Source organism: Filicampus tigris, chromosome 10, assembly GCF_054856515.1.
Source record: "Filicampus tigris isolate MCC_2025a chromosome 10, RoL_Ftig_1.0, whole genome shotgun sequence".
In the NCBI taxonomy this organism is placed as follows: domain Eukaryota; kingdom Metazoa; phylum Chordata; class Actinopteri; order Syngnathiformes; family Syngnathidae; genus Filicampus; species Filicampus tigris.
In genome coordinates, this window is record NC_141226.1 from 13,125,974 (window position 1) to 13,151,049 (window position 25,076).

The 25,076-nt window shown below is 39.5% G+C and overlaps 1 protein-coding gene across 2 annotated transcripts; it reads right to left on the reverse strand.

Annotated features, from left to right (window-relative positions):
- Positions 1 to 522: 522 nt before the first annotated feature.
- On the reverse strand, positions 523 to 25,050 carry atp6v1h (ATPase H+ transporting V1 subunit H). Of its 2 annotated transcripts, XM_086042901.1 has the most exons (14): positions 24,997 to 25,050; positions 22,572 to 22,729; positions 21,242 to 21,341; positions 21,076 to 21,165; positions 19,981 to 20,094; positions 17,662 to 17,766; positions 16,021 to 16,080; positions 13,908 to 14,005; positions 12,294 to 12,486; positions 9,360 to 9,538; positions 7,022 to 7,147; positions 5,266 to 5,367; positions 5,085 to 5,198; positions 523 to 806 (listed from the first exon to the last, which is right to left on the reverse strand). In XM_086042901.1, the coding sequence occupies exons 2-14, from the start codon at positions 22,673 to 22,675 to the stop codon at positions 737 to 739; spliced, it is 1,455 nt and encodes a 484-aa protein (XP_085899027.1). In that variant the 5' UTR covers positions 22,676 to 22,729; positions 24,997 to 25,050; the 3' UTR covers positions 523 to 736. The 2 variants fall into 2 exon arrangements, with proteins under 2 accessions (XP_085899027.1, XP_085899028.1); XM_086042902.1 differs by lacking the exon at positions 16,021 to 16,080.
- Between the last annotated feature and the right edge of the window lie 26 nt (positions 25,051 to 25,076).

Consider the following 25,076-nt stretch of genomic DNA (forward strand, 5'->3'; position numbering starts at 1 on the left):
CTTTACCTAGAACTCAAATTTATCTTGATTATTGTTGATTTCTCATGGAGACAAATGGTTATGTGGATGATCACATAGCTTTATGCAGAGCTTGCATTTATCAGGGTTTGTTTTGATTATCAACAAATTTAACTAACTAGCTGGACACCCGGCCTTATCCGCAGCACACATTTTTGGATAATTTTGATTTTGGACAGATTCACCTGATTACAATATGCGGCTGGTCACATAGTTGGCATTAGTTTTAATTTGAGACAAAAGACTATGGGGACAGTCGCATAGCATTACCCAAAGACGTTTCTCCAAATGAAACGACTATGGAGAGTTACTCAGGTTTCGCATCATACATAATGCTGGAGAGAGAACTTCCCAACCTCCATCTTATCACGTGCCGTGCTCCACACTTGAAATGCAGTTAAATCTAAGGTGACTGGGAAATTCATTCATCTTAGAAGGTAGCACCTCCTGTCGCCGTAGCAACAGCTCAAGTGCGGACAATGGAAGCACCAAAGCACACTGAAGTGGCGTACTTCATTGGCCTTTATTGAGGGGGAAATCACACACCATTTTTAACAGGCATTTACATAACATTTTATACATTTAATCACAGACATTCCACAACACGACACAGGAGGCTAATTAGGAGTGATGCCTTGCTTCATCTTCTGAGTCATTAAATAGAGAACACACATTCACGGTTAACACATACACACGAATACACACACACAAGGAGAATTCAGCTCCGGGCCGCCACAGCTGGAGCTTGTTGCTGGTCGCTGGACTGCAGCTGTCTGCCCAGGTACTCCCTTTGAAACAAAGCAATCAAACTAATTAGCAATCAGCATCAGAATTAAAGCACCAGCTTAATTTTGTTTTCCTCACGTGTCAGCCAGAAAGGGGTAGCTTAGTACACAAAGACATCGACTTCTGAGACATTTAACTAACAGTTACGTCAAACCAAAAAAAAGGTTGGAATTCTTAAAATTTGACAAAATGTCAGAAATGCTAATTGATTATGCTAATTAATTAACTAATGCTAAATTGAAAATGTTACAATAACTTAAAAAAACATGGAACCTTAAGTCACACATTTCAGAATACATTTTCAGGAAAACCAGGGCAAATCACGGAACAGTGTTTATCTTAAGTTTGCCCGCGTACCAGAAACTGGCTTTAACCACTAACTTTGGTTATGCTAAGAAAAGAAACATAAGCTTTTGATGATATTTACCTATACAGTTGTTTACTTACAAAATAATTTGGTATGAAATTATATAAAAAGTTGAGCAGTAGAATATTTTCATAATGGCACCATACTGTCCATTTCTGAACGTCAAAGAATATTTTGGCAAGTCATGCATTTTGAATTTCAACCAAAATCAAAGCGGAAAACACCTTTAAAGTCATACTAGAGATTTATAAGAGAAAAAGAGGTTATCTTAGCTTTGCTCGCACATTAAAATGTTAACAGCCAACTTTAGCTAGGCTAAGATTAGCGGCTTTATAAGCAGTATTACTGCTTTATCTTTATAAATATGCTTTTACTAGAATTTGGTGAAAGTTGAGAGCAATGATATGTTCTAAACTGCACGATGTTGGGCATTTTGGCTTGTCGTAATTCAACCAATTGGTCGTTATCTGAGCCCTGAATAACTTCGATGTCATCTTCAGTCGACAGAAGTGACAAAATGGCCGCCCCCTGAGCTAGCTAAGAAAATATTGTGAAAAAAACTATGTTTGGGTTTACTTCCTCTTTAAATACTTTTACTGAGAACATTATTTCTGTTTCCATTATTTCCAATGGAAACATTTTGGATGTCATAGGCTCCCCACTGTACTTTTCAACAGCGGAACAGTCGATCCTTCAAACCCTTGCTATTTGAACGTTTGATTTGATACCGCCATCTGCTGTCATCAAGCGTTGAACTTTATGCTATTATTTTGAAAGATCACTCCCTTTGGTCTCCTCTTCGTGATGAGTAACATTTGCATGAGTGGCTTGACGACACTCACCTTGCTGCGACTAGAAATATCAAATGCATCTCGCGACCCTCGAGAAAGCGGTTGGGGTCACGTCTCTGCTCTGGAAGATATGGCATTTATGCGCCGTCATCCTGCCTCTTGTTATGGTTCCGATACAGACTTCCACCAGCAGTGTGAACGTACTTTATTAAAGGACAAGTATGTACCCCATGCTTCACGGCTTTTCATTGGCATGCTGTGGATATAAAAATGAATGTGTACAATGACCTGTCTAATTTTTTTAGTATGACTGTTAATTGACTATGATTAACCCCAAAGAAAGCTCAGCTACTGGTAGGTTTTTCTTGACAAGTAAGAGGAAACACATTATCGCAGCTGTTTATTTTTTACGACTCTCTAAAAGAATTCTTATTTTGTCGCTGCCACGGTACTCAGAAGCGGTTTGAAATTAGAGAGAGCTACTATGACTTAAAGTGGAGGTCAACCCAAACATTTTTTTCAAGATTATGTTCTATGCAAGCCCACTAGTTGAAACAAGGCATTCTGATAAATATTGCATTTGTGGAATAAGAGTTAATCCACCCGTTTTTAGCCATTTCTGGGGGGGTGCCATTCTCAGGGCTCAGATAACGACCAATCACAGCTCAGCTTCAGAAAACAGGTCAGCCGTGATTGGTCGTTACCTGAGCCCTGAGCAGTTGTGATGTCATTTTCAGTCGACAGAAGTGACAAAATGGCTGCCCTCTGAGATGGCTAAAAAGGGGTGGATTTTGCTGCTTAACTCATATTCCACAAACGCAATATTAATCAGAATGCTGTGTTTCAACTAGTGGGCCTGCTGAAAAAAAAATTTCTTGAAAAAAATATGTTGGGTTGATTCCCACTAAGGAGTACAAGTGCCTGCTAAAAACTGAAAAAAAAAAAGAATAAAACATAGATCAAAGGTGTGTTCTGTGTTTCTGTTTGAAGTGTTAATTTGTGGAGCAATTATGGAACCGAAGTGAAAAGGTGTGAATCACTTGCTGTGTTCAAAAAGAGGTTCCAAAGCAAAGTACAAAAATAGAAATCAGGTATTAAGCCATGAAACTAGAAATGTCTGAACTTTTGGCACATAGCTTGAGTACAACGAAAATTGTATGTGTGAGTACGAGGATATAATGATTTAAAAATGTGAATATGAACTGCATGTACATATGTTGTTGGCATATATAAGCACATGTGTAAGCGCAATTGTAAATACAGTATGTGTACTGTGTATAGAATTGCCTATTTCTTTTGTTTGTGATACACCATATGAATAACATATTGTATTAACATGAAATAAGTCAAAAATATACAGAGAACAAGTGGTAGGACTTGATAATTTTATAAAAACGTTTTCCTACTCCCTTTTGAACATGTGCTTAATGGAGGCTATTGATGTGCTTTCCCTTCATTTAAATCTTTTTTTTTAATTTTCAATAACAAAATATTTTGCGACTTGTTTACATATGGCGGCACGGATGGGACTAGTTAGCACGTCCGCCTCACAGTACAGATGTCGTGGGTTTGAATCTGGGCCCAGGCTTCCTGTGTTCAATTTGCATGTTCTAACTCGTGCCTGTGTGGCTTTTGTCCGGGCAATCCGGTTTGCTCCCACATTGGACCAATCAAAAGTGTTAAACAACAGCAGTGTGATAAAAACATTCTGCTCTGACAGCAGAGGCTTGCCGTATTATAAGTGTTTTGGAAGACTTCGTAGAGAAAAAAAAAATAGATCACCGTCCTCCAGCTTTCTCTCCAGTAATCGGTTTTCATGGGGACAGCAAGCAATCTGACCTTGAAGTACATTTTTCTTTGTGTGCATGTGTGGAAATAAGACTTGAGCTCAGGTGTTCCATCAGTGAGCCTCTTGGAAAAACTTTCAGGCGCAAAAGAACAGCAGCACAAATCCACTGTGATGCATCTATGACTATAGTAAGCATAAAACTGCCATATGGGTTTTTTAGAGGATTTTTATTATAAGCGTTGGACAACAGCGGAGGTCTGAATATCAGATGGCTATTTCAAACCTTGGTATTATTTGTATTTTGCAAGGTGGCAGCAATTATCATGACAAACTGGTGAAAGGAGCCATCATACTAATTACATAATGAGTACATTGTGCACACATGTGAATAGACTTTTTTCCTTTTGCTGTGAGGAAATCTGAGTCATTGCGTTCATTTTTAAAACGAAAGGAGGTAATTATCATTACATAGAGGAGGCAGAAGTGTACGGAACCTGATTACATCAATCACTTATTTACCGGGGGGTAATGTTACAGACCATCCCTGTGATAGACGAAATCAGCAAAGTAGCGAGCAAATGTTTTTCCTTTTTAAATTTTTTTTAATTTTATTTACCTGTAAATTATGTGTGACTTTAAAAGGTGGGGCTTGGCCTATTGAGGGACATTGGAGCAGCGAATGAGTGTAAACTTGGCTGGCTGCTAACAGTAAGCCATTAGCCACTCTGTGTTGACTGACTGCGTCAGTTGTGGCAGTCGGTAGGTCATGCGTGAATATGTGCTTGTGTTCATTTTGTTACCTATGTTCAGTAAAGGGATTGAAAGTGCACTGGTGGCTGTGTCTTTTCGGTCTACGGTGAGAGGGAAAATGATTCACTCTTATTAGCAATGGTTTGCTATATTAAAATTAGCGAACGAAATTTACTGTACCGTACACCTGCAGTTGTGTAACTTCAGCAAATTGTTGGTTGCAGTAGGTGCATGACATTTTAGTTTACTTAAAAGTATGAGATGATCCCAAACTTGGGATATTCTGTCTTTTGCTTATTGATCTACAGTAACAGTATGCGTAGAAAAATAATGACTGCAAAATCCTGCCATATAGTGAATAACCTGCATTAAAGTGTGCAAAAAACTAAACAAAACAAAAAAAAAAAACAACCCGTGATGCAGTGAAGCCACAAAAAAGTGAACCGCGCTATAGCAAAGGACGAGTGTGGCGACATACTCTCACACAAGCCAGACTTTCAGACGTCTGGTGTCAAGAGGGCCCAAGTATGGCACAGATTGCCTAGTGTGAGTATGCCCTAAATAGCTGTCAGTGTGTGCATACCAGTTGTGGACCATGAGCTTCTGCACGGCCAGCAGGGCGTTGTACCGCACAAGCTGGTCCTCGTGGTGCATGTGATTCATCACCAGTTGCTTCCCTCCCAGCTGCTCAATCACCCTGAAATGCAGTAAGGAAAAAATGTGAGGCTACCAGACTGGAAGGAAAGTAAAAGTCAATGTCTTACCGTTTGCCGCGTGGGTAGTGCCGCACGTACTCGCCGACGTCGTGGGCCGCCACTGCAATGACTTGAGGATCGTCAGACACTTCCAGGAGCCTGGTTAAGATCCTGAAGAGGGAGAACATTCAACTCAAAGTACTTTACATATGAGCACTCACCGATGCTGAGTACGGATACTTTGAAATGCAATAATGTCTTGCAATTTTAATACAAACTTTATTTGAAAACATTTTTGACAATTTACCAGATTACTATTATTGTGTTATTATTTCTTTTATTTTAAATTCAACCTTTATTATTTTTTACTTTTATTATTTTATGTTCAACTTTAATTATTTTTACAGCACGTTGTTACAGCTGCAGATCATTTTTTCAGTTATAAAGTTGAGTTGATTGAGATGAGACGTACATTTAACTAAAAGCGAAAAACAATAATATCATGGCAAAACTCAAGTAATTAACACGTTTTTCACAGAGTAAAAAGAATAAATCTATTTCTCATCATCTTTCTGTGCTTTCTATGCTGCTAAGTAGTATGTGTTTGAATATTTGTTATTTACGGTTTTGTACCGCTATCGTTAGCCGTTCTATGACATTTTGCATTCTATATTAGCATTAAGCTAACGGAGACAAAGCTGTGTGCTAGTTAGAGGTAAAGACTAACCAGAGGTGCCCGTTCTGAGAAGGGAAGGACTAACTGGCAAAGAAAACCTGGAACTAGAACAATGGGAATGGATTTTTAATTACTCTTATGAGAGTTTGTCCAATCGAATGCAGACACATAAAACAAAAAGAGAATAAAGATGCTTCTGAGAGATTAGCACCATGTGTTTTATTTGTTTGGAAGGCAGGGCTGGGTTCAATTTTCTCCTACAGATAAATGTGACACACTGTCAAACTGCCCTGATACAATCTGCTCTATTTCACACCAGAGGGCTTTATTAAAATCATAAAATTACTAAACTAATCTCCACAAAACATGGAAGAGGTGCTGCACGTGCCAGGGAAAAGTCAATAAAAATTTGGTCAGAATCTGGATAAAGCTGTGTGGTATGAAATCCTCCACTACGTTTAACAGGAAGTAGCCTGCCAAATAAAAAAACAAACTGTACACAAATTTGTCAATTATTTCCCTTCCACTTTTGTTCTACCTTTTAAAATTGTTTTTTTTAAACAATTTATTTCGAACATGCATATGGATAAAAGGACAGTATTATAGAGTAATTTGTGGGGAAAAAAACCCGCAGCAAAATTAAGACAAGACAAAAAGCATGAGAAATAATAAATACAACATAGCGTAGGTAATAACTTACCGCTTATATAAGTTTGAAAAGCATTAGAAGGAAGTAATAATGTATCTGTTCCTACAACCGTATATTTGTTTTATTATTAGTGTATCCCAGCATATACTTGGTCTGTGCTCAAATATGGTTAAAAACAAACATTTTGCACACATCTCTGGCTGGATTTACTAAAGCTTTGCATGTGCAAAAAAACAAAATGTGGAAGCTGATCAACTAACTGGGCACAACCAGGATTGCATCTGTCAAACAGCTCAACTGGAATAGGCTCCAGATCATCCACAACCCCACTGAGGACAAGCACTATAGAAAATGGAGGGGTGGTTGGATGAAGCACTCTACGACTAATTGTACATGAGAGCAGCCATTTACGGAAATATGCTACTTATGTTTCAAATAGCCGCAGAAAAAAGAGAGAAAAAAACAACATAAACGGGATCAGAGTATGTACTTAGTCTTACTTGAGCAGCTCATAATTCTTCTCATTGAGGCGAACAGCGTTCTCCCGCCAGAACTTCTCAGACTTGTGCACCGGGCTCCATTCCAGGCGGCCTGACTTGAGTTCGGAGCTGTACTCGTCGAATGAGCTGTTGTTTACATAAAACATCAGAAGTGTGACCTTTCAAGTTGATTGGTTTATACCAGAGATGGGAGATATCACATATGTGCAAGTCATAAGTCAAGTCAACCATCAAGATTCAAAAAGTCCCAAGTTGCTGCGGCAAAACTCAAGCAAGTCCCCACTAAAGTCAGTCAAGACTTGGGTCAAGTTATGCAATCATCTCAACTCTCAACTCAACATCTATTCGTCAGTGGTGGGTCGTAACAAGCTACCTTTCATCGCTGTCCTGTGAAAAACACGCAAGTCCAATCTTGTCTTGTCTTGTAAGACTCTTGTGAACCTCATACCAAATGTTAATCAAATGTCCTGGTACTGGGTTATCCGTCGTATTTTTTACAGATTTTTTTTTTAATAAACAGTCATGATAAAAGCTTTCCTTTAGAGGGTGCAACCCAACTTCCTAGAAGGGACCTCACTGTCCTGAAAGAGGGATGACATAAACCTCATTTATGCTGCTAAATAGTCGTATTTAAAATTAGGAAATCGAAGTCCCCCTGAATCGCAGTCCCACGTTAATTTTGCCAGATATCCGGGGGTACTTTACAATGCCATATGAACTGTCCAATATGACCATTGAGAATCTTGAAAAAAGATTGCGGTAATGGAATGAGTATAGATTGAAATAAGTACTGCAGCTGCGGCTGCACATTCATTTTAATGCAATTACCTCTCCCGATCAAAGTAAGAGGCAAACCCATCCATCTTTGCCAGTCCTCCTCGATTTTCGTAGGTAGCGGAACATAGTTCAATCTATTCAAATTCTTGAGGTTATTATCTACAATTATTCCAAGATATTTCGTTACATGAGTAGGCCATCTGAATGGACTTGTACGCTTAAGTGCAGAATAATCAAACACCGTCAAAGGATGAATTTCACTCTTTTCCAAATATACCTTATAACCCGAAATACTGCCATAAATGTTTAGACTTTTTCATAGTTGTGTTGACTTCCTTAAGACTTAATATTAAGTATTATACCCCCGCTGTCCGGTGAAAAACACATGTCTAATTTTGTCATTTTGAAAATGTTCATGTTAATGGGGTGAGTGTAACACGGAAACCCCATTAATCCATTAAGGTGCATAACCGTGAGAGCGTATACGTCACTTTTTTTTTCGAGCCCACATGGTGGACGCAGACGATCGCGGGAGCTCTGAAATAAGTGACGGCAGTAAAAAAGATGACACACTTGTGGACCTCGAACCAGGGAACCAGTCGGATGTGTTTTAAGACATATGTATATATGACTATTGATGGCTTAGAAACAGAATAGAGGATGGTAATTACTAGGGATGGGAATTTCGACTAATTTGCCCGCCGACTAGTCTCAAATTTGACTTGCGACTAGTCCACTAGTCTATAAGCAAGAAAACTTGAAATTTCATACATATTGAATTCAAAGTTACATTGCAAATGCTTTGTGTATTTAGGGGCTATTTTAGCCCAAACATTCAGGACAGTTTGTTAATTTAAATTCTATTGATGTAACAACAACTGACTGAATAAAGGTGAACAATTGAAAGAGAAATACATTTCTGATACATTTGCCAATGCAATGCATGGCATTCATTATGAATAATGTAATGAGTAATGGTACTGACTCCCAGTCCAGCAGGGTCTCATTCGCCAGCACCATGTTAGCGGCATTATCATGCACACAGGCGCCGACTTTATTTTCTAGTGCCCACGTACCCATCACACTCCGCAGGTGAGCAGCCAAGTTTTCAGCTGTGTGTCTTTCCTCCAAGGCGCATGTCTGAAGCACACAGCTGCGGGGATGTCCTTCGTCCACATATGACACGTTATACTCATCTAAGATTCTGTGGCTATGGACGTCCCTCCGTCTGTAGTTATGGCCACATACAGTAGTTGAGCCGCTCAAACGCTCGTAGCATCTCCTCTTTTATATGCAATGATGTGTTGAAATAAAATTACCTAAATTAAAACTTTTTCCCCGGCTTCAATTGTAAAAAAAAAAAAATTACATTAAAAAACAGAGAAAGAAAAAAATTGCAACATACTTCAATATCGACCAATATGAAATACGTATATCGTGATAGTTTTCAGCCCTAAGTCAAGTCAAGTTGAATCTCATGAATTCCAAATCTAATTCAAGTCAAGCCTTTAAGTAAGTTTAAGACAAGCAAGTCCTAAACCCTAAAATTGAAAATGGGCACCTGAGATCCTGCACGCTCTCCCCCAGCCTCTCCAGCAGGAACTTGATGTCCTCCGTGATGTCCTCGTCATCGTACTTCTGCTGCTCGAGGTTCTCCAGCTGTTTCAGCACTTTACACTGGATCATAGCCAGCGCATACTCCTGGCGGGTCTCCCTCTCTGATGACTTTTCCAGGAGATTCTGCCAGTGGACAAAAGCGTTGAGAATGAATACATGCATAGTCACTGACGCAATATGTGTTACAGAGTAGCAATCTACACATGAATACACACACATATTTCAAAAGATCAGGAATTTGTTTTTCTGGGGAGGATTTTTTTTTAATTTGTTTTTATGTGATTTGTAGATACAATACACATATATATCGTCGCCGTCTGGCGGAAACCTCATTTGTCCAAATATGGTCAAATTCTTTTTTTTTGGACACAATTCGATTCTAACAATCGTCTGTCATTTGTTTTATTTATTGCATCACTCATGTCTTAAAAACTTTAAAAAGGCGTTTTGTTAAGATGGTGTAGCTTAAATGAAGATATATTGTATTGTATAGGGCAGACATTTCTGGTGTGACGTTTACAGAGCGTGTCAAACTTACACAATAAAGAATTGCTAAACCCAAATGTTATATCTGTCGCTAACCAAAACAGGAGCACTAAAGTGCTGAATTATTCTGGTGAATATAATGGTGAATTTTGGATTTCCCCCCCCTTCTTTTAGATATAACCATAAAACAAATCCTGAAATATTTCACTCTCGTTAGTGAATGCACAGTACTTTTTGTATTGAACTACCGAAATAAATGATTAATTTATATTTTCTGAATTATTAAAATGCAAATATTTAAAAGATTGTTATACTTGACTGAATGGTAGTGGTTCCTGGCATGATAACTGGCTTCAATAGATAGCAGGACTGAAAGTGGTCTAAACTGGATCCTTTCTATTGACCAAATACAATACAATTCAGAATTGGAATTAAGGGGGTAACCAGAGAGCAAGACAGCTTTTGTGTACAAGTTGATGGAGCCGGCGGTCTCGGTCGACTCATCCGCTAATGAGGACATTTGGGAGAAACAGGGACACATTCAGATGAGTATTTGGATGGGAAGAATTCACTGTGCCCTGCAGTCTCTTTCTAAAAAAATATTTATGTAAGGGAGAGACACAATGAGCTATCCTTCTATCCATACCGCACGGAGAAGAACATCTGCTTGGTCTCCATTCGCTGCCCGCCTTCGCTTTTAATGAGCCGCTGTACGTCAGTCATAATGCAAACATCCCTCAGCGCCTCTCGTGGATAAATTGCTGAATGGGAATTAGAGCCGTGATGGAAGCGCTGCTGTCTCTGTTAGTGAGTGTTCACCTACTGCAAATGCAGTTAAGCTCCAACTCTGTCACGTAATCATGTGCGATTCATTCCAGCTTTTGTGCCCGACGCTACAGGGTCGTCCGCGTCTGAACAAAGCCCGCAAATAAGCAAGGCTTTTCCCTTTTTTAAACCTCAAAATGCTAGCCTTTCCATTTCACCTGTGATTTGATTTAGTAAGCAATCAGCTTGCTGCATACTGATTTTTAAGCAGCCTTGTGATGCAGTGGACAAGCATTAATGAGAACGAAAAAAATCTATACTGATTTGGAACCAAGCAACTTCTTGAAGAATCCTCAGGTGAGAATCACCATCATTATTGTGGGAATGAGGCTATATGGTCAATGAGGTGAGGGTAGAGAGAGATGCTATTTTAAAGCAACCCCAGTGTTGGGGTAATGCACAGCAAATTTAGCTGTAAGGCATTACTCCTGGGCAGCATGCTTGTTTAGTGGGTAGGGCAGCACATTCCTCTCAAGAAAAACCTTGATCATCTTAAGATTTCATTGAGGCCTGCACAGATTCAAGACACCCTGTGCCAGACGTAGTCAAGCTACGCTTCATTTTTGCGTCTGTGAAGATAGAGCTCATGTGCCTTGACAAACAGCTCTAGTTTTGTCTCATGTGTCCATAGGACATTATCCCAGAAGGTTTGTGGCTTGTCAACATCAGGGTCCGACATTAAGCCTTATTGGGTGGTGGCAGAGCCACTAAGCGCCAAGTCGTGGCGGCCCTGCCAGAAGTGGCACTGGCCCTGATTTAGAACAATACTGATCAGAATTTCTAATGATACGTGTAGGACTACATGTGGATGAAAGAGTGAAGCATGTAATCTCAGTGGCCAAAATGTATAAAAGTATGGGCGATCAAATATATATAAATAAATATAATACTAAAATAATCATTAAAATCTCTCTCTCTCTCTCTCTCTCTCTCTATATATATATATATATATATATATATATATATACATATATATATATATATATATATATATATATATATATATATATATATATATATACAGTATATACATATATATATATTTACTATTATTACTATTAACTATTATTCGTCATCCGTCTGGGTACAGTCGTATAATTACTTTCAAACTAGTAATATACAATATATTACAATTGGAAAGTAACCGGTTATGCTATTGATTTTTTGCTTGTTGTGGTCATCTGCTTGAATGGCTACATGCTTGGAGGGCAGCACAGGGGGGATATGAACCATTTGACATTCATATATTCTTTTCTAAACTTTGGGGGATTTTTGCTCTCCGAAAGCTGCTCGTCATGAAATATTCATGGCCTGTATGGAGCAATGACAGCAGGCAGCTGACCAAGCAGCATGGCCATATAAATCGTATTTATGTATCTTTTATGGACTTGAGTTTCTTTTATCGCCTTCCTCTGTTGTTTAATAGAGTCATTTCAGTCTTCCTCCCTTGAGGCGATAAAGCACGGGGCCCAATTACGAGTTAAAAGTGCTGTGCAAGACTTTAGGAATATTTTGGCACATTTTTTAAGCCTTTTGGAGGAGAAAAGTTGTCGATTTCCACACATACCCTGAAGGCAGCCAGAATGATCCGGGTGACCTTCTCCTTGACAGATTCCTGGAGGATGTCGGATAGTGCAGGCACCACATTGTAGCGCCGCAGCTGCTCACACAGCTGCGGGCTAAAGGCCAGGAGCCACACGCAGAAGATCATCTGATACTGAAGCTGGAAGCCGCACTTGTTGCTCAGCACTGCCGTTATACTGGAGAGGGAGGCGAAGGGGATAGGCAACAAAAACAAACGCTGATGTTGACCTCAACCATTAGTAAAGCTTCTCTGTGGCGCGCAGCTTTACTAATAGCTGAGGTCGCCGGCGGTGCGCCTCCATGCTGCCGTGCCATTACGCCTAATGATGACCCGGGAACATGATGTGCAGACAGGCCGCACGGATTCAGCCACAAATGCAAATGAAACAGCGTGACTGCCAACAGTCGATGACGAAACTGAACTGGGATCAAGCCGCAGCAACAATGTCCGGCGTATTTTATGACTGAAGGTCTCCAGATTATTCAAAGCTTGGTCAACCGTTGGACCTTATAAAAAAAAATGTATGTGGCTTTCCAAATCACGGCCAGTCAAGTGAATTTGCCACAGGTGGACTCCCACTAAGCTATAAAAACATTTAAAGCAATATTTATTGTCCATGATCATCATGATGTATATTCCAATTGTCACTAGTCAAGGAAGATTTTGTTTTTGCATTTTTTCAGTGGTTAACTTCTTTTTACACTTGTATAACAGTTAAAGGGGAAACCAACACCCAAAGTCTTTGCAATAAGATGTTCTATGCGACGTTAATATTGTGTTCATGGAATATGAGTTAGGCAGCAAAATCCTTCCGTTTTTAGCTATCTCAGGGGGCGCCATTTTGCCACTTCTATCGACTGAAAATGACATCACAGTTGCTCAGGGCAAAGGTAATGACTAGGGGTGTAACAAAATCCGGTTTGAACCGGAAAACCGTTTTTTTGTTTTTTTTAAATTTAAAAGGTGCAAGTGCATCGAATTGAACCGAATCAAATTGTTCTACTTTAAAATGGATCGAGATACGCATCGAATTGTCTTTTATTGGAGAGATATATCTTAGAAGGAATTTACAGTACTAACAAATTCATTCAAACTGAGTCATACTATATCGAATCGAATCGTAATCTCACCGAGTCGAACCAAACCTTTCAAATTGAACCGTCCTTGAACAGTTTCGCACCTAACATATCGAAACGTCTTTTGTGGAGGGATGCACATCCCTAGTAATGACCAATCACAGCTCACCTGTTTTCTGAAACTGTGATATTAATCAATGTTTCGACTAGTGGGCCTGCATAGAACATATTTCTTGTAGAGATCATTTTTGGGTTGACTCTCCTTTAACTCATTCACTGCCATTAACGTATTTATTTGTCTTTTCACTTTCCAGCCATTCAATCTCATATTTTAGTTTTTTTTTTTTTAATTCAAACTTTAGGGTAAAAGAGGGTCTGAAAATGTCTGGCAGTGAATGAGTTTTAAGAACGTCAAAACATAAATATAGCCAATACAATTAATAAAGGCTTTATGACAGAATATATAACCAATACAATTAATCAATCAAGTTTTTATGATGTAAAAATCTGCATCACTCACCAGTTAACGCCGTCGGCCTCCACCCAGGCAAACCTGTACTCGTTGACCCTCAGCATCAACTGAAGGCAGCCGGCCACGCACTGGACATACTGAGAGCTCTGCAAAGAACAGACCAAACAGCAAACATTTACCCCCGTGCTACATCATGAGCCTGTTCCGGGTGAATAGAGGAAATTTTATTTGTTAGAAAGTCAATACAGGTTGAGAGACACTGAGATGTCGACAAGCAGAAGAAGGAAAAAGAGCACAGCGGAACGTCCACGGTTAAACACCTTCATGTTCAAGAGAATCCATCCATATATCAGTTTTTCTTCTGCTTATCCTGGTGGCTCTAAGATACTCCAAAACTCAGCAAGATTTTTATCCATCCGTGTACCCTGGCAAAAAGTTACACATTTTAGCCTTGAAAGCAGCTCAGTAGTGCCTCCAGGAGTGTTGTAAAGTATTAGCGCTCAAAGGCCATACCTTTTTACGAGTGGTTGTACCAAATATGAAGTGTGCATACTAGCTTTTCTTTATACAGTACTTGTATGAGAATTAATTGAATGTTTTTCAAACATTTGTTGTTCAGTACATCTAATCCATTTGTTGTTCAGTACATCTAATCATCTTTCCCAATTCAAATGAATGAAATGCCATTAACTCATTTACTGCCATTGACAAATGTGTCTTTTCACAGTCCAGCCTTTCAATCCCAGGAATTTATTTATATTTTGTTCTATATTCTATAATTTGTTGTTTTTCAAACATTAGGCTAAAAGAGGGTCTGAAATGTCTGGCAGTGAATGAATTAAAGGGTATTTTACTTTATTTTTTTCAATATGTTTAACGTGTCCCCACTGGTCCAAACACGGTATTCTGACTAATATTGCAATCGCGGAATAAGAATTAAGCAGGTTTCCATTTTCATCCATGTTGGGGGTGGACATTTTATCAGGCACTATATATTCACGGCGTGAATAAAAGTAACAAATCAGAGACTGCAGAGACAGAAGGTGTGGCCGGGGGACACGACAATCGTTTGGTCATGCGCACTGCACACAGAGGGACTAGAAAAGGTGACTATTCCAGTTTCTTGGCCGACTTATTTAATTCCGGTTGGTAACAAAAGTTAAAAATCAGGAATTGGAAATCTCTCAACGCCTTTCAAGGTCGGTGTGTGGACGCCACTACCACCGGCACTGACGTGACCGTTCCCATCAGGTCAACAGGTAATGTTGATCGCCGCTTATGTTTTAATTGATTGTACGTTCTGGAAAAAAATTAATAAATACAACATCAAACCGGTAACATTTCATTTTTAGCAATACTTGAACTGGAAATGTTCATTGTGCATTTTACGTTCCTCCAGAAAATTCACCCATAAGCCCTGATCTAATATGTATATATATAATAAATTTTGAAGGTCGACGAGCATTGGGGCATGGATGGTGTTGGATTTTGGAGGTTCCGCTGTACAAAACTTGCACCACCACCACTGGCATCACCCAAGATACAGCACATGCAGTCTGTCAGTGTACATCCTTAGCACATGCTTGATCAAGATGGTGCAAAAACACACGGCAGGGATGAAGCGCGGACAAAGAGTCCCATCACACCTGAGCGAGAATCATGTCAATAGAAATTAGAAGAGGAGAAGGAGGAAAATCCTGTTAATCGGGTGAATAGAAGCAAAACGAGCCCAGCCAGGAGAAGAGGAGAGAAGGATGGAGGAGTGGAGGTTACCTGGCTGGAAAACATAGGTTAATAGACACATCTTGAGTATGTTACACAGAATAAATAGGTGCTACTGGGGTGGAAGAGGGGAACAGTCAGCGGCAAATCAACTGATGGATGCTGCTGCTGCTGCCACGCTAAGTGCTACTCCAATTCAAAATGTCATGCGCTTTTAGCATTACGTGACTTTTACAGCATGCACTGTTAAAAGCATCCAGCGGCAGCAAACATCATGCAGGCGACACGGAGGAGCCCCGGCCGGGTGCCGTATACAGAGAGTCAACGCTCCTGCAATCTGTAACCGTTTATGGAGAGAGCGAGACCACGGGATGGAGAAGAGGTGAAAGTCCCAAGGCGTGTGGAAGGCTGATTTTCGATGCACCTCGCTCATACTCACTTCACTGGGGGAAATGGTTCCTGCTCCCGAGCTTGTCTCTGGACCTGTACCGTGTAGGTTCTAATGAGAGATAAACAAAATAAAGAAAAAGGAACAATCGATGCCTTGGAGCCGAGAGTGCTGCTGAAAGCAGAAGTGAGCAATTAAAAGAAAAAAGCTCAAGAAGGTAATCAACTGAGAATGCAAAATAACATCCGGCTTTGTCTGAATGTGAGGAAAAATGCAATTACTAGAACAACACAAGCTCTGACAGGAACACATTACAGCAGACAGCAATAATGGGAGAGACACAAAATGAATTAATGTGGAGTACATGCACCTTTTCCCCAAGTCAAGTACATTATAAATTCAGTCCAATACAACAAACACACTGGGAAACACGGAGTAGCGCACATTTTGTTCTGGCAAGCTCGCCGACTTCCATTTTCCAATTGAAATGAATGAAAATAGAAATTATCGGTGATCCGGGGTCAAGCTGTACCTGAAAAAACAAAACAAAACTGTACCTGACGTTTTAAATCACGGTGAGTAAACCTTTGTCATTTGTAAATGAGGTAAAAACAAATGCATGTAACATACTGTATGTAAAATAATAATGTTATTTTTAGATGTTAATAATAAAATAATAATCTGCTCTTCATGTTGTGTCCGCCTTGGCCACTTGGGGCCAGTATACGACAAAATGTTAAAACGTTCATTCGGACGTCTCCACTCCTCTCAGCTCATCAGTATGGCACTAATATTCATTGATCTACGCCAGGGGGTCTCCGGGTCCGATCCTTGTGAGACCCTATCCAGCCTGTTTTATATGTAACACTGTTCCAACACACCTTATTTAAATGATCAGGATAATTAAAGAACGTTAGATCCTGATTATTTGAATCAGGCGTGCAGGCGTCTGCAAATCTGGTCTTGTGAGCCCCTATCCAGCCTGTTTCATATGTAACACTGCTCCAGAGGTGTGTTAAGAGGGTTACACATAAAAACAGTCTGGATAGGGACTTACGAGGACTGGACTTGGAGACAACTGTTCTACGCAGAGGATAAAGAATATATGATTGAGTACTGTGTACATGTGTTGTTGCCCCATTTGTGTTCAATCGGATGATTGCTGCTATCACAGAAAACACGTACACTATGTTGGATTACTTGTATCTCAAAGCACCACAGTATTCTTATTTTCTTTTTAATATTAAATAATTTGAAAAATCATTTCATGGGATAAATTATTAAAAAATGAAAAAAAAAATTAAATAATCAATTTTAGAAAAAAAAGAAAAAATTAATGCAACACATATTACTGGACTCTTAATCATGAAATGTTTGGTGGGTGGTATTAAAGAACATAGCAAAACCAGTGCAGATTCCGATCAAATTGTATAACCCTGGGTGTCGGACGAGCGGTTCCACTTACTAAAGTATAGAAATCATTGTTTATTCATATCATGATTGAATGAGGTGATATTGGCCTATAAACACATTAAATTCGGTTTAAAAAAAATAATGTTTTAAGCAGATAACATTATGACCACTTGCACAATACAATTGCTCCAACACAAGAGCTGTATCAAATTCTGTCTGTAAAGACAACAATTTGTGTTATTCATCACAAACGACACGTATACAATTTGGTTCTTGTACCTGTGAGCTGAGCTGGCTTTTGATCCAGTTGAAATAGTAGTTCAGATCACTTCCCTCCATCAGGTCACGGCCCCAAGCAGCCAACTTGGCGATGATCCTCGCCGCCTGGGTGATCACAAATCGAGATCAAGGAGGAAAGTAAAATTAAGTAAAATTACCCTGAGTCAATCTATGGCTGGAATAACACTGCATTGATCAAGTGACACAAATCAGATGTTTTTGCTTTCATGTGGCACAACTGCAATATTCATCTACATAGTCTGAATCAATCAATCTAGCGCTGCAGCTGTCATATATTTTTACAATGCAGTACTTTACCGATTAACCCATCAATTGAGTAATCAGATTAAAAAAATTCTTTCCATTATTAAATACAATGACGTGCATGTGAGGTGCTGGTTTTATCCATGTCCACAAGGGGGGTGGCATCCTTGCGTTGTACTGCAGTATCTGACTGAGTGTATGGTTTTAAAAGGCGAGGCCTAGCCTGGTGAGTGACGTGGGCGTCAGCAAATGAGAGTGCAGAGATGGATGGCTGTTAATTGTACGATGAGTGAAGCAATGTGAGTTGTGGCCATTGGCAGCTTGTGTATCAATGTGCTTATTATTATATTTATATGTTTGTTATCATACTGTTTGTTCAATGAAGTGACTTAAAGTGCAATGATGGCTGTGTCAGTGTCACCCACAGGCATATAAAAACAGTTTTGGTTGTTAATAAAGGTGAGTTCACTGACTAATACCTCCGTAATCCATAACAGACGCTACAATGTTGGTTAGCATATTATCATGTTACATCAAACACACACGGTAACCTGTGCACGCAAATTCTAGCTAGCTTCCAGACACGACTGTGGAAGGTTCTTAGGAATTCTCAGTCGTAGCTGCACAGTGCGCACGTGGGTTGTTTCATGTGTTCCTTCAATGTAAACACAGGCACCGTATCTTAACATAATGCATCATCTCATCTCAATGCATTTAACCAATGTACCATTTATGAACTGTGTTTTTCATCTACACTTGGAAAATATTGGGAATGACAATGAGGTCCTGTCAAAAGGTCCTGCAAGTGTTTGTTATGACTGTTGCATTTTTGCTGTTCTTGTAATCGTAGTGTATCGCACTGTCAAGATAATAGCGGAAGTGGCCTCCAGACAGAATAGTGAACGTGAATAGTGAAAATGAATGGAGGTACTAGCAAATGAAATGAAATCTGCTATGCGCCACCTGAAATATACATGAAATAAAAAAAGACTACAGTACAGTGGTACCTCTACTTACGAACGTCTCTTCATACGAAATTTTCAAGTTACGAAACGTCTCAACAGGAAAATATTGTCTCTAGTTACGAAAGAAATTTCAGGATAGGAAAGGTAAAAGTATGGGCTGCTACTAGCAGTATGGGATTGCGACTCGCAGCTCCGGAGCTTCCTGAACGCAACATACTCATAGCTGCTCTGCCATTGGCTAGCCTAGCATCTTCCTGGCACCCCATTGGCTAAGAGGGACCTCTACCGTATGTGTCTATGTGTGCAGATAGACAGGTAGATAGATAGATATGTGATAGATATGTCTATGCAGCGTCCTCGTCATTCGCCCCTTGGGCGTTCCAATAGTTTTACGTGAATGAAAAACGAGGAAAAGAAAATAAGGGGAAAATTGAGAAAAAGCGATTAGGACAGCAATTAAAAGGTAAACAGCCATCATTTTTATTCCTTACTCTATTCTGTTTTTTTTACATTATGCACAACTCTCATTTATTGTGCAATAATCTAATTGTAACATCTATTTGTTACATGTTTTCATGCATTTTTATGCTTTATAAAACATTTATGTCTCAATATTGGGGGGGCTTGGAACGGATTAGGGCATTTACATGGAAAACGCGGCCCTACTTACAAAATTTTCTCCATGAGAAATTTCTTCCAGAACCAATTAATTTCGTAACTAAAGTTACAACTGTATAGGCTTGAAATGGGACTTGTGCACATCCATCTTAAAACATGAAAGTGTGAGTGGTGATGGTGTTTCTAATGACTGTATGCTGTGGGCGTCTTATTTTAGCGGCAGGCTGTGATATCGCTGGGTGGTCCTTGGCCATTTCTAAAGGTTGCCGAGGTAACATCACATTAATTGCCTGTTTTTGTCAAGGGGTTGAGTTTTGTGAGGAATTATTAATGGCCGGATAATTAGGAAACCTCGCTGGTTTTATTTGGGCGGTGGACAAAAGGTTAAGTTGCTGCAAATGGCTGATAAAGACGTTTAGGATGAAGGCTGACCTAGGAGGCTGTTGTTAGCGAAGATAAATGATGAACTCACCATGTGGACGGTGAAGAGGTCCTGGCGATTCAGCATGGGGAGAAAGTAGGACCAGGCCGTGTTCTTTGTCTTCTTTGCATAGTCAAAGAAGATGCTCACCCTCTGATGATTCTCCTGCGTCACATTAAAGCTTTTAATTAGCGCCCATTCAATCGGATCGTCTAGACACATACAAGTATTTGTATGAACTGTCAAGATACATTCAGAGCTCACAAAAAGTATAGCATTACATTGCAGGAACGCCAGCTATTTTATACAGAGTACCTCAGAGGCTCAAACATAAAGCCCTTAACAAATAAGAAGACCAGAACCCAATGTAAAGTGAGGATTTTTATTTTATTCGATTTTTTTCTGCCATCGTTAATACACCTCTATGAAGACGCTCTTAATTGCATTTTACATTTTTAATGCTAAAACATAATTATTGATGGATTTACAAAAGGACAGTTTTAAAAACAACATTTTATTGCAAAACAATGCAATAAAAACTGAAAGTTTATGGCGATATAACATAAAAGTTTTGCAATCTTAAATATTCGCGTGATGTCCCTAGCTGAGTGCTAATTTGGTTGACACTTAAACAGTTGTAAACAATCCAATCCACTCACGATACTCCCAGCCGGTAAGTGGATGTGCATAAGGAAATTAGCCAGCTAATGAGCTTTAAATTATGTTTGTGAATTATAAAACCTCTACCACTGTGTCATGCACGGATGCTTTTTCTTTTCTTTTTTTAAATATGCGGCTGAGGGGGAGGGACGGACGACTGAAATGTAAGAAAGGAAGCGCTTTAAAAGGACGAGGACGAACTGGGTCGGAGGGCGATTATTTTTATAAATAAGGATGGAGGGACGATGATGGAAGGGTGCCCAGGTGACGGATCGGCAAAATACGGTAAAGTGCCCATCTCGAGAAATCACATAAGCATTCACAGACTTTTGTTTTTCATTAGGAATTTTGAGGAAAATAAAGAATTTGCTCCATTTTGGAATAAGATTGTAGCATAACAGAATGTGGAAAAAGTGAGGAAGAATCAATATTTTCCGGATGCACTTCAGATTGTCCAAATATTTTGTCGCGAGCTGTTCACAATACCTGCAGCGTGTCATCAATGAGAGTCAAGATATACTGGACAGTCTGCTCCTTGGAGATGTGCGCCATCAGGTTCAGAAACGTCTTTGCACACTGAATAAAAAAGCATATAATGACAACCCTTAACCATACATTACCTGTGTGTCTTATGATGAGTGAACCCAAATACCTGATGTCCTTCATTGGTCAGGATGACCTGTTTCTCCTCAGAATTGGCCACCTCAAACTTCTTGATGAACTCACAGTCCTCTGCTGAGATCATCTGACTCCTAAAAAAAAAGGGAGAAGTTGTCAAGTCAGTCAGATGAAATGTTCAGTGAAACCTCCAAGGTACAAACGCAACCTTCTGTGACCCTTGTTGACTACCACAATGTTTGAGCCTGGAACAAATGCATTCAATTTGCATTATTTTCTACGGCAAACTGTCACCATCATAAAGCCTTCAGTATTATATACCAGAAGTATTACTAGAATAAATTATGTTATGTAATGTATAGTAAATTAGCATTAGCATCTGCTTGGCAAAATTAACATGTGTCTTGTATGCAATTCACATTGAATTAATTGTATGACTTGTACCGTTACTAAGCTGAAATAATCGTTACTATTCTCTGGCAATATTCACACAAATTTTGCTGGATTTTTGAGACATAATTACCCTTGACTTTGGATACTCCACTATTTGAAACATCAACATATCCTTTGAATTACTTCGGTGCCTTGAGATAACGCATGACTCGACTTGTGGGGTGCAGGAGATATAATGTCGGTGATATGTAACTACTTCAACATAGAAACTCCAGCTAGAGCGAATGTTGCAAGAGGCGGAACCAAAATTGCCAGGTTCAATACGTTAAACCTGATGCAACATTTGAGGACGAAACATGTGAACAAGCACCAAGAGCTTGCGGCGGCGGCAGCGAGCATGGACAAGGGGAATGGACGGCAACAACAAACCCTGCTCAATTTTGGATTTTGGAGTTGCACTTGTTGGATTTTTCTACTGCTTGTTTTTGGTTTTGAAAGTGGATTTGGGAGCGGAAGTTGTTGCGCATTGGGTCACTAATACTCAAAACAAACCTTTATAATAATGTCCTATAGCTTTTGTAATTAATCCGACACAATCCCTCTCAAGATACCTCGTGTATATCATTTTTATTTTTTTCCCTGTTTCACAAAGGTTTTTAAGTCTGACCAAGCCATGATAGCAATGGTTTTACATCCGAGTTAGTATGCAGTTCTTTAGAATTACAAGAAAAAAATGCTCGTATATATCTTTTTTTTTTCTCTCAAAAGTCCGGTATCGGTACAGTATCGGCATCGGCCGATACCGCACAGCTGGGTATTGGAATCGGTATCGGGACCAAAAAATGGCATCGGAACACCACTACTAAAAACGCCATTCATCGCAGCAATTCCAATAATAGCAGAAAGGGGAAGTGGCCCTCAAGACTGTGACTCAGTTTCTCACCATTCGACTGTGTGAATGCGTCACTTACTGCAGGTACGACTGCCAGTTGACCAGATTAGCGCGAACCTCCGCCGCCTTGGCTGCGATGATGTTCGTGGGGACGGCGGCGTCCACGGCCCCGCGGATGTCCATCCTTAGCGGCTGGATGCACTTTTTTGTCGAGACAGAATATGAGGTAGAGACCACCTAGATGGGAACATCACGGCAACACATATGAAGGGCTTTTGCTCTTTGGCAGGGTAAACCATCGCCGATTTTCAAATCACAATGCGTGAACTCAGCTACGTGACCTGAGCTATTCACCACTTTTTTCTTGAATAAAACTAAAACTATTTGTTCAATCAGAATCATCTTCATTGGTCCAGTATGTTAAAACACACAAGGAAATTGACATTTTTGGGTGATACATACAGTACTGATACATACAGTAGACACTTTTTTCTTTTTAAATACTGTACATGTATCACAAATGACTCTCTATCTTTAGTTGGGCCATAATCATCTGATAAGATGTTATCTTTCACTACTGCCAGCAAAGATTTGGACCTCTCTGCATCATCTTAAAAAGTTGACTACCCTGTTTTCTCCTCCGCGAACATGGCACTTAGGGCTGTAAATGACGATTATTCTAATTATTGATTAATCTTTAAATTATTCTGTCAATTAATTGATGAAAAAGATTTTTGAAAAACAAGTTTTAATTTCCACCCCTTTATCCAAAACAGGACATATTTCATATTGGCAGTGTAGAAAATGCACAAACATGAATGAATTATGATTTACTTACTGGTGTGGTCCATAACGTATCAAAAAATAAGCAAAATGTTCATCACTGTTTTCCAAATTAAAAGCAGATGTTTGCAAATGTTTTATTTTTTGTTCAACATAAAGATAATGCTTTCATTTCTGCTTTCAAAGAGAACTACAGAAATTTGAAAATATTTACTGTTGAGAGGCTGAAATTCAGCGGACAATTAGACAATTTTACTTTTTTGCCTTCCTGTCCTCTTACTCCATCCACTTCTCAGGAGTAATGCTAAGTACAGCATCTTATGCTTTTTATTTTAATGTTTTTATACAATGTTTAATTTTTTTTATACAATGTATTTTGACGTAAATCTCGACTTCAACCGTGAAATCCGACATACGTGGAAATTCATGTTACGTCGTCAGTGTAGGAACGGAACTCGTTCGTAAAATGAGGACTCCCTGTATTGATTCATTTGATAATCGATAAGTTGTCGATTAATCGTTGCACTTCTAATGGGACTCCTAACATACTCAACATTTCCCCAATGTCCTTGGGTCCCTTTAAAGACACTATATAAATAAAATAAAGATAGATAGATAGACAAGCATGCAGAGTTACCAATAATTGTATGAAAAGAGAACTATAATAAATTAATAATATTTTTTGAATTACAAATAAAGAAAATTAATAAAAGAAAGTAGTGTGCTGGTTGGCGGCACGGTGGTCGACTGGTTAGCACGTCCGCCTCACAGTTCAGAGGTCGTGGGTTCGATCCCGGCTCCGGCCTCCCTGTGTGGAGTTTGCATGTTCTCCCCGTGCCTGCGTGGGTTTTCTCCGGGCACTCCGGTTTCCTCCCACATTCCAAAAACATGCATGGTGAGTTGATTGGACTCTCTAAATTGCCCCTAGGTGTGGTTGTGAGTGCGGATGTTTGTCTCTGTGTGCCCTGCGATTGGCTGGCAACCAGTTCAGGGTGTCCCCCGCCTACTGCCCAAAGACAGCTGGGATAGGCTCCAGCACGCCCCGCGACCCTTGTGAGGAGAAGCGGTACAGATAATGGATGGATGGAGTGTGCTGGTTCATTCCATCCACTTAGAGAATATTTAAAAATTTAAAAAATAAATAAAACAAAATTAAAAATTCTCCATGATCACATATAATAGTTTTGAAAGCCTTACGCTTACAGTAGTTACAGAGTTACAGTTTACGCACTGCCCAGACTTTCTTTTCCCATACATGCCTTTATTACTGCGTTTAGTGAAAGACATGTCCCGATTTACGTACTCTATTGGTGTCGTCATCACGTAGCAAACCGATGAATACTTGTTCAATGCCTCCTATGTTAATGAGCTCTCGTCATGTTATTGTTTGATGAGCACCGTAGGGAAACTAAGATTAGCAAAGAGAGAAAAGCTTGCCTCTTAGTGTCAACGTATGGGGCGTAGTTTGGCCTTTAAATATTAAAGAATTCTAAAAACGATATTCCATAAAAGACAATAACTGAGAAAAGACCTTATTAATACATTGCCGAGGCAGCTAGCAAACAAGCAAAGGATGCTAACCCGCAACATTCTCGTGCCAGGTTAGCCCAATTTGCGATATCAACAAGAAATTGATCACTCATTGACATAACACACAATAATGGTGTAAACGAAATTGAAATTTTACAGGTTTTAATAAAAGACAAAGCTGAATCACTTACCCAACCAGCGATTTTCCTCAGCTGACACCGGTGACGTCACGTTCAATCATGTGACTGGTACGTCGTGTGGTCACGTGCGC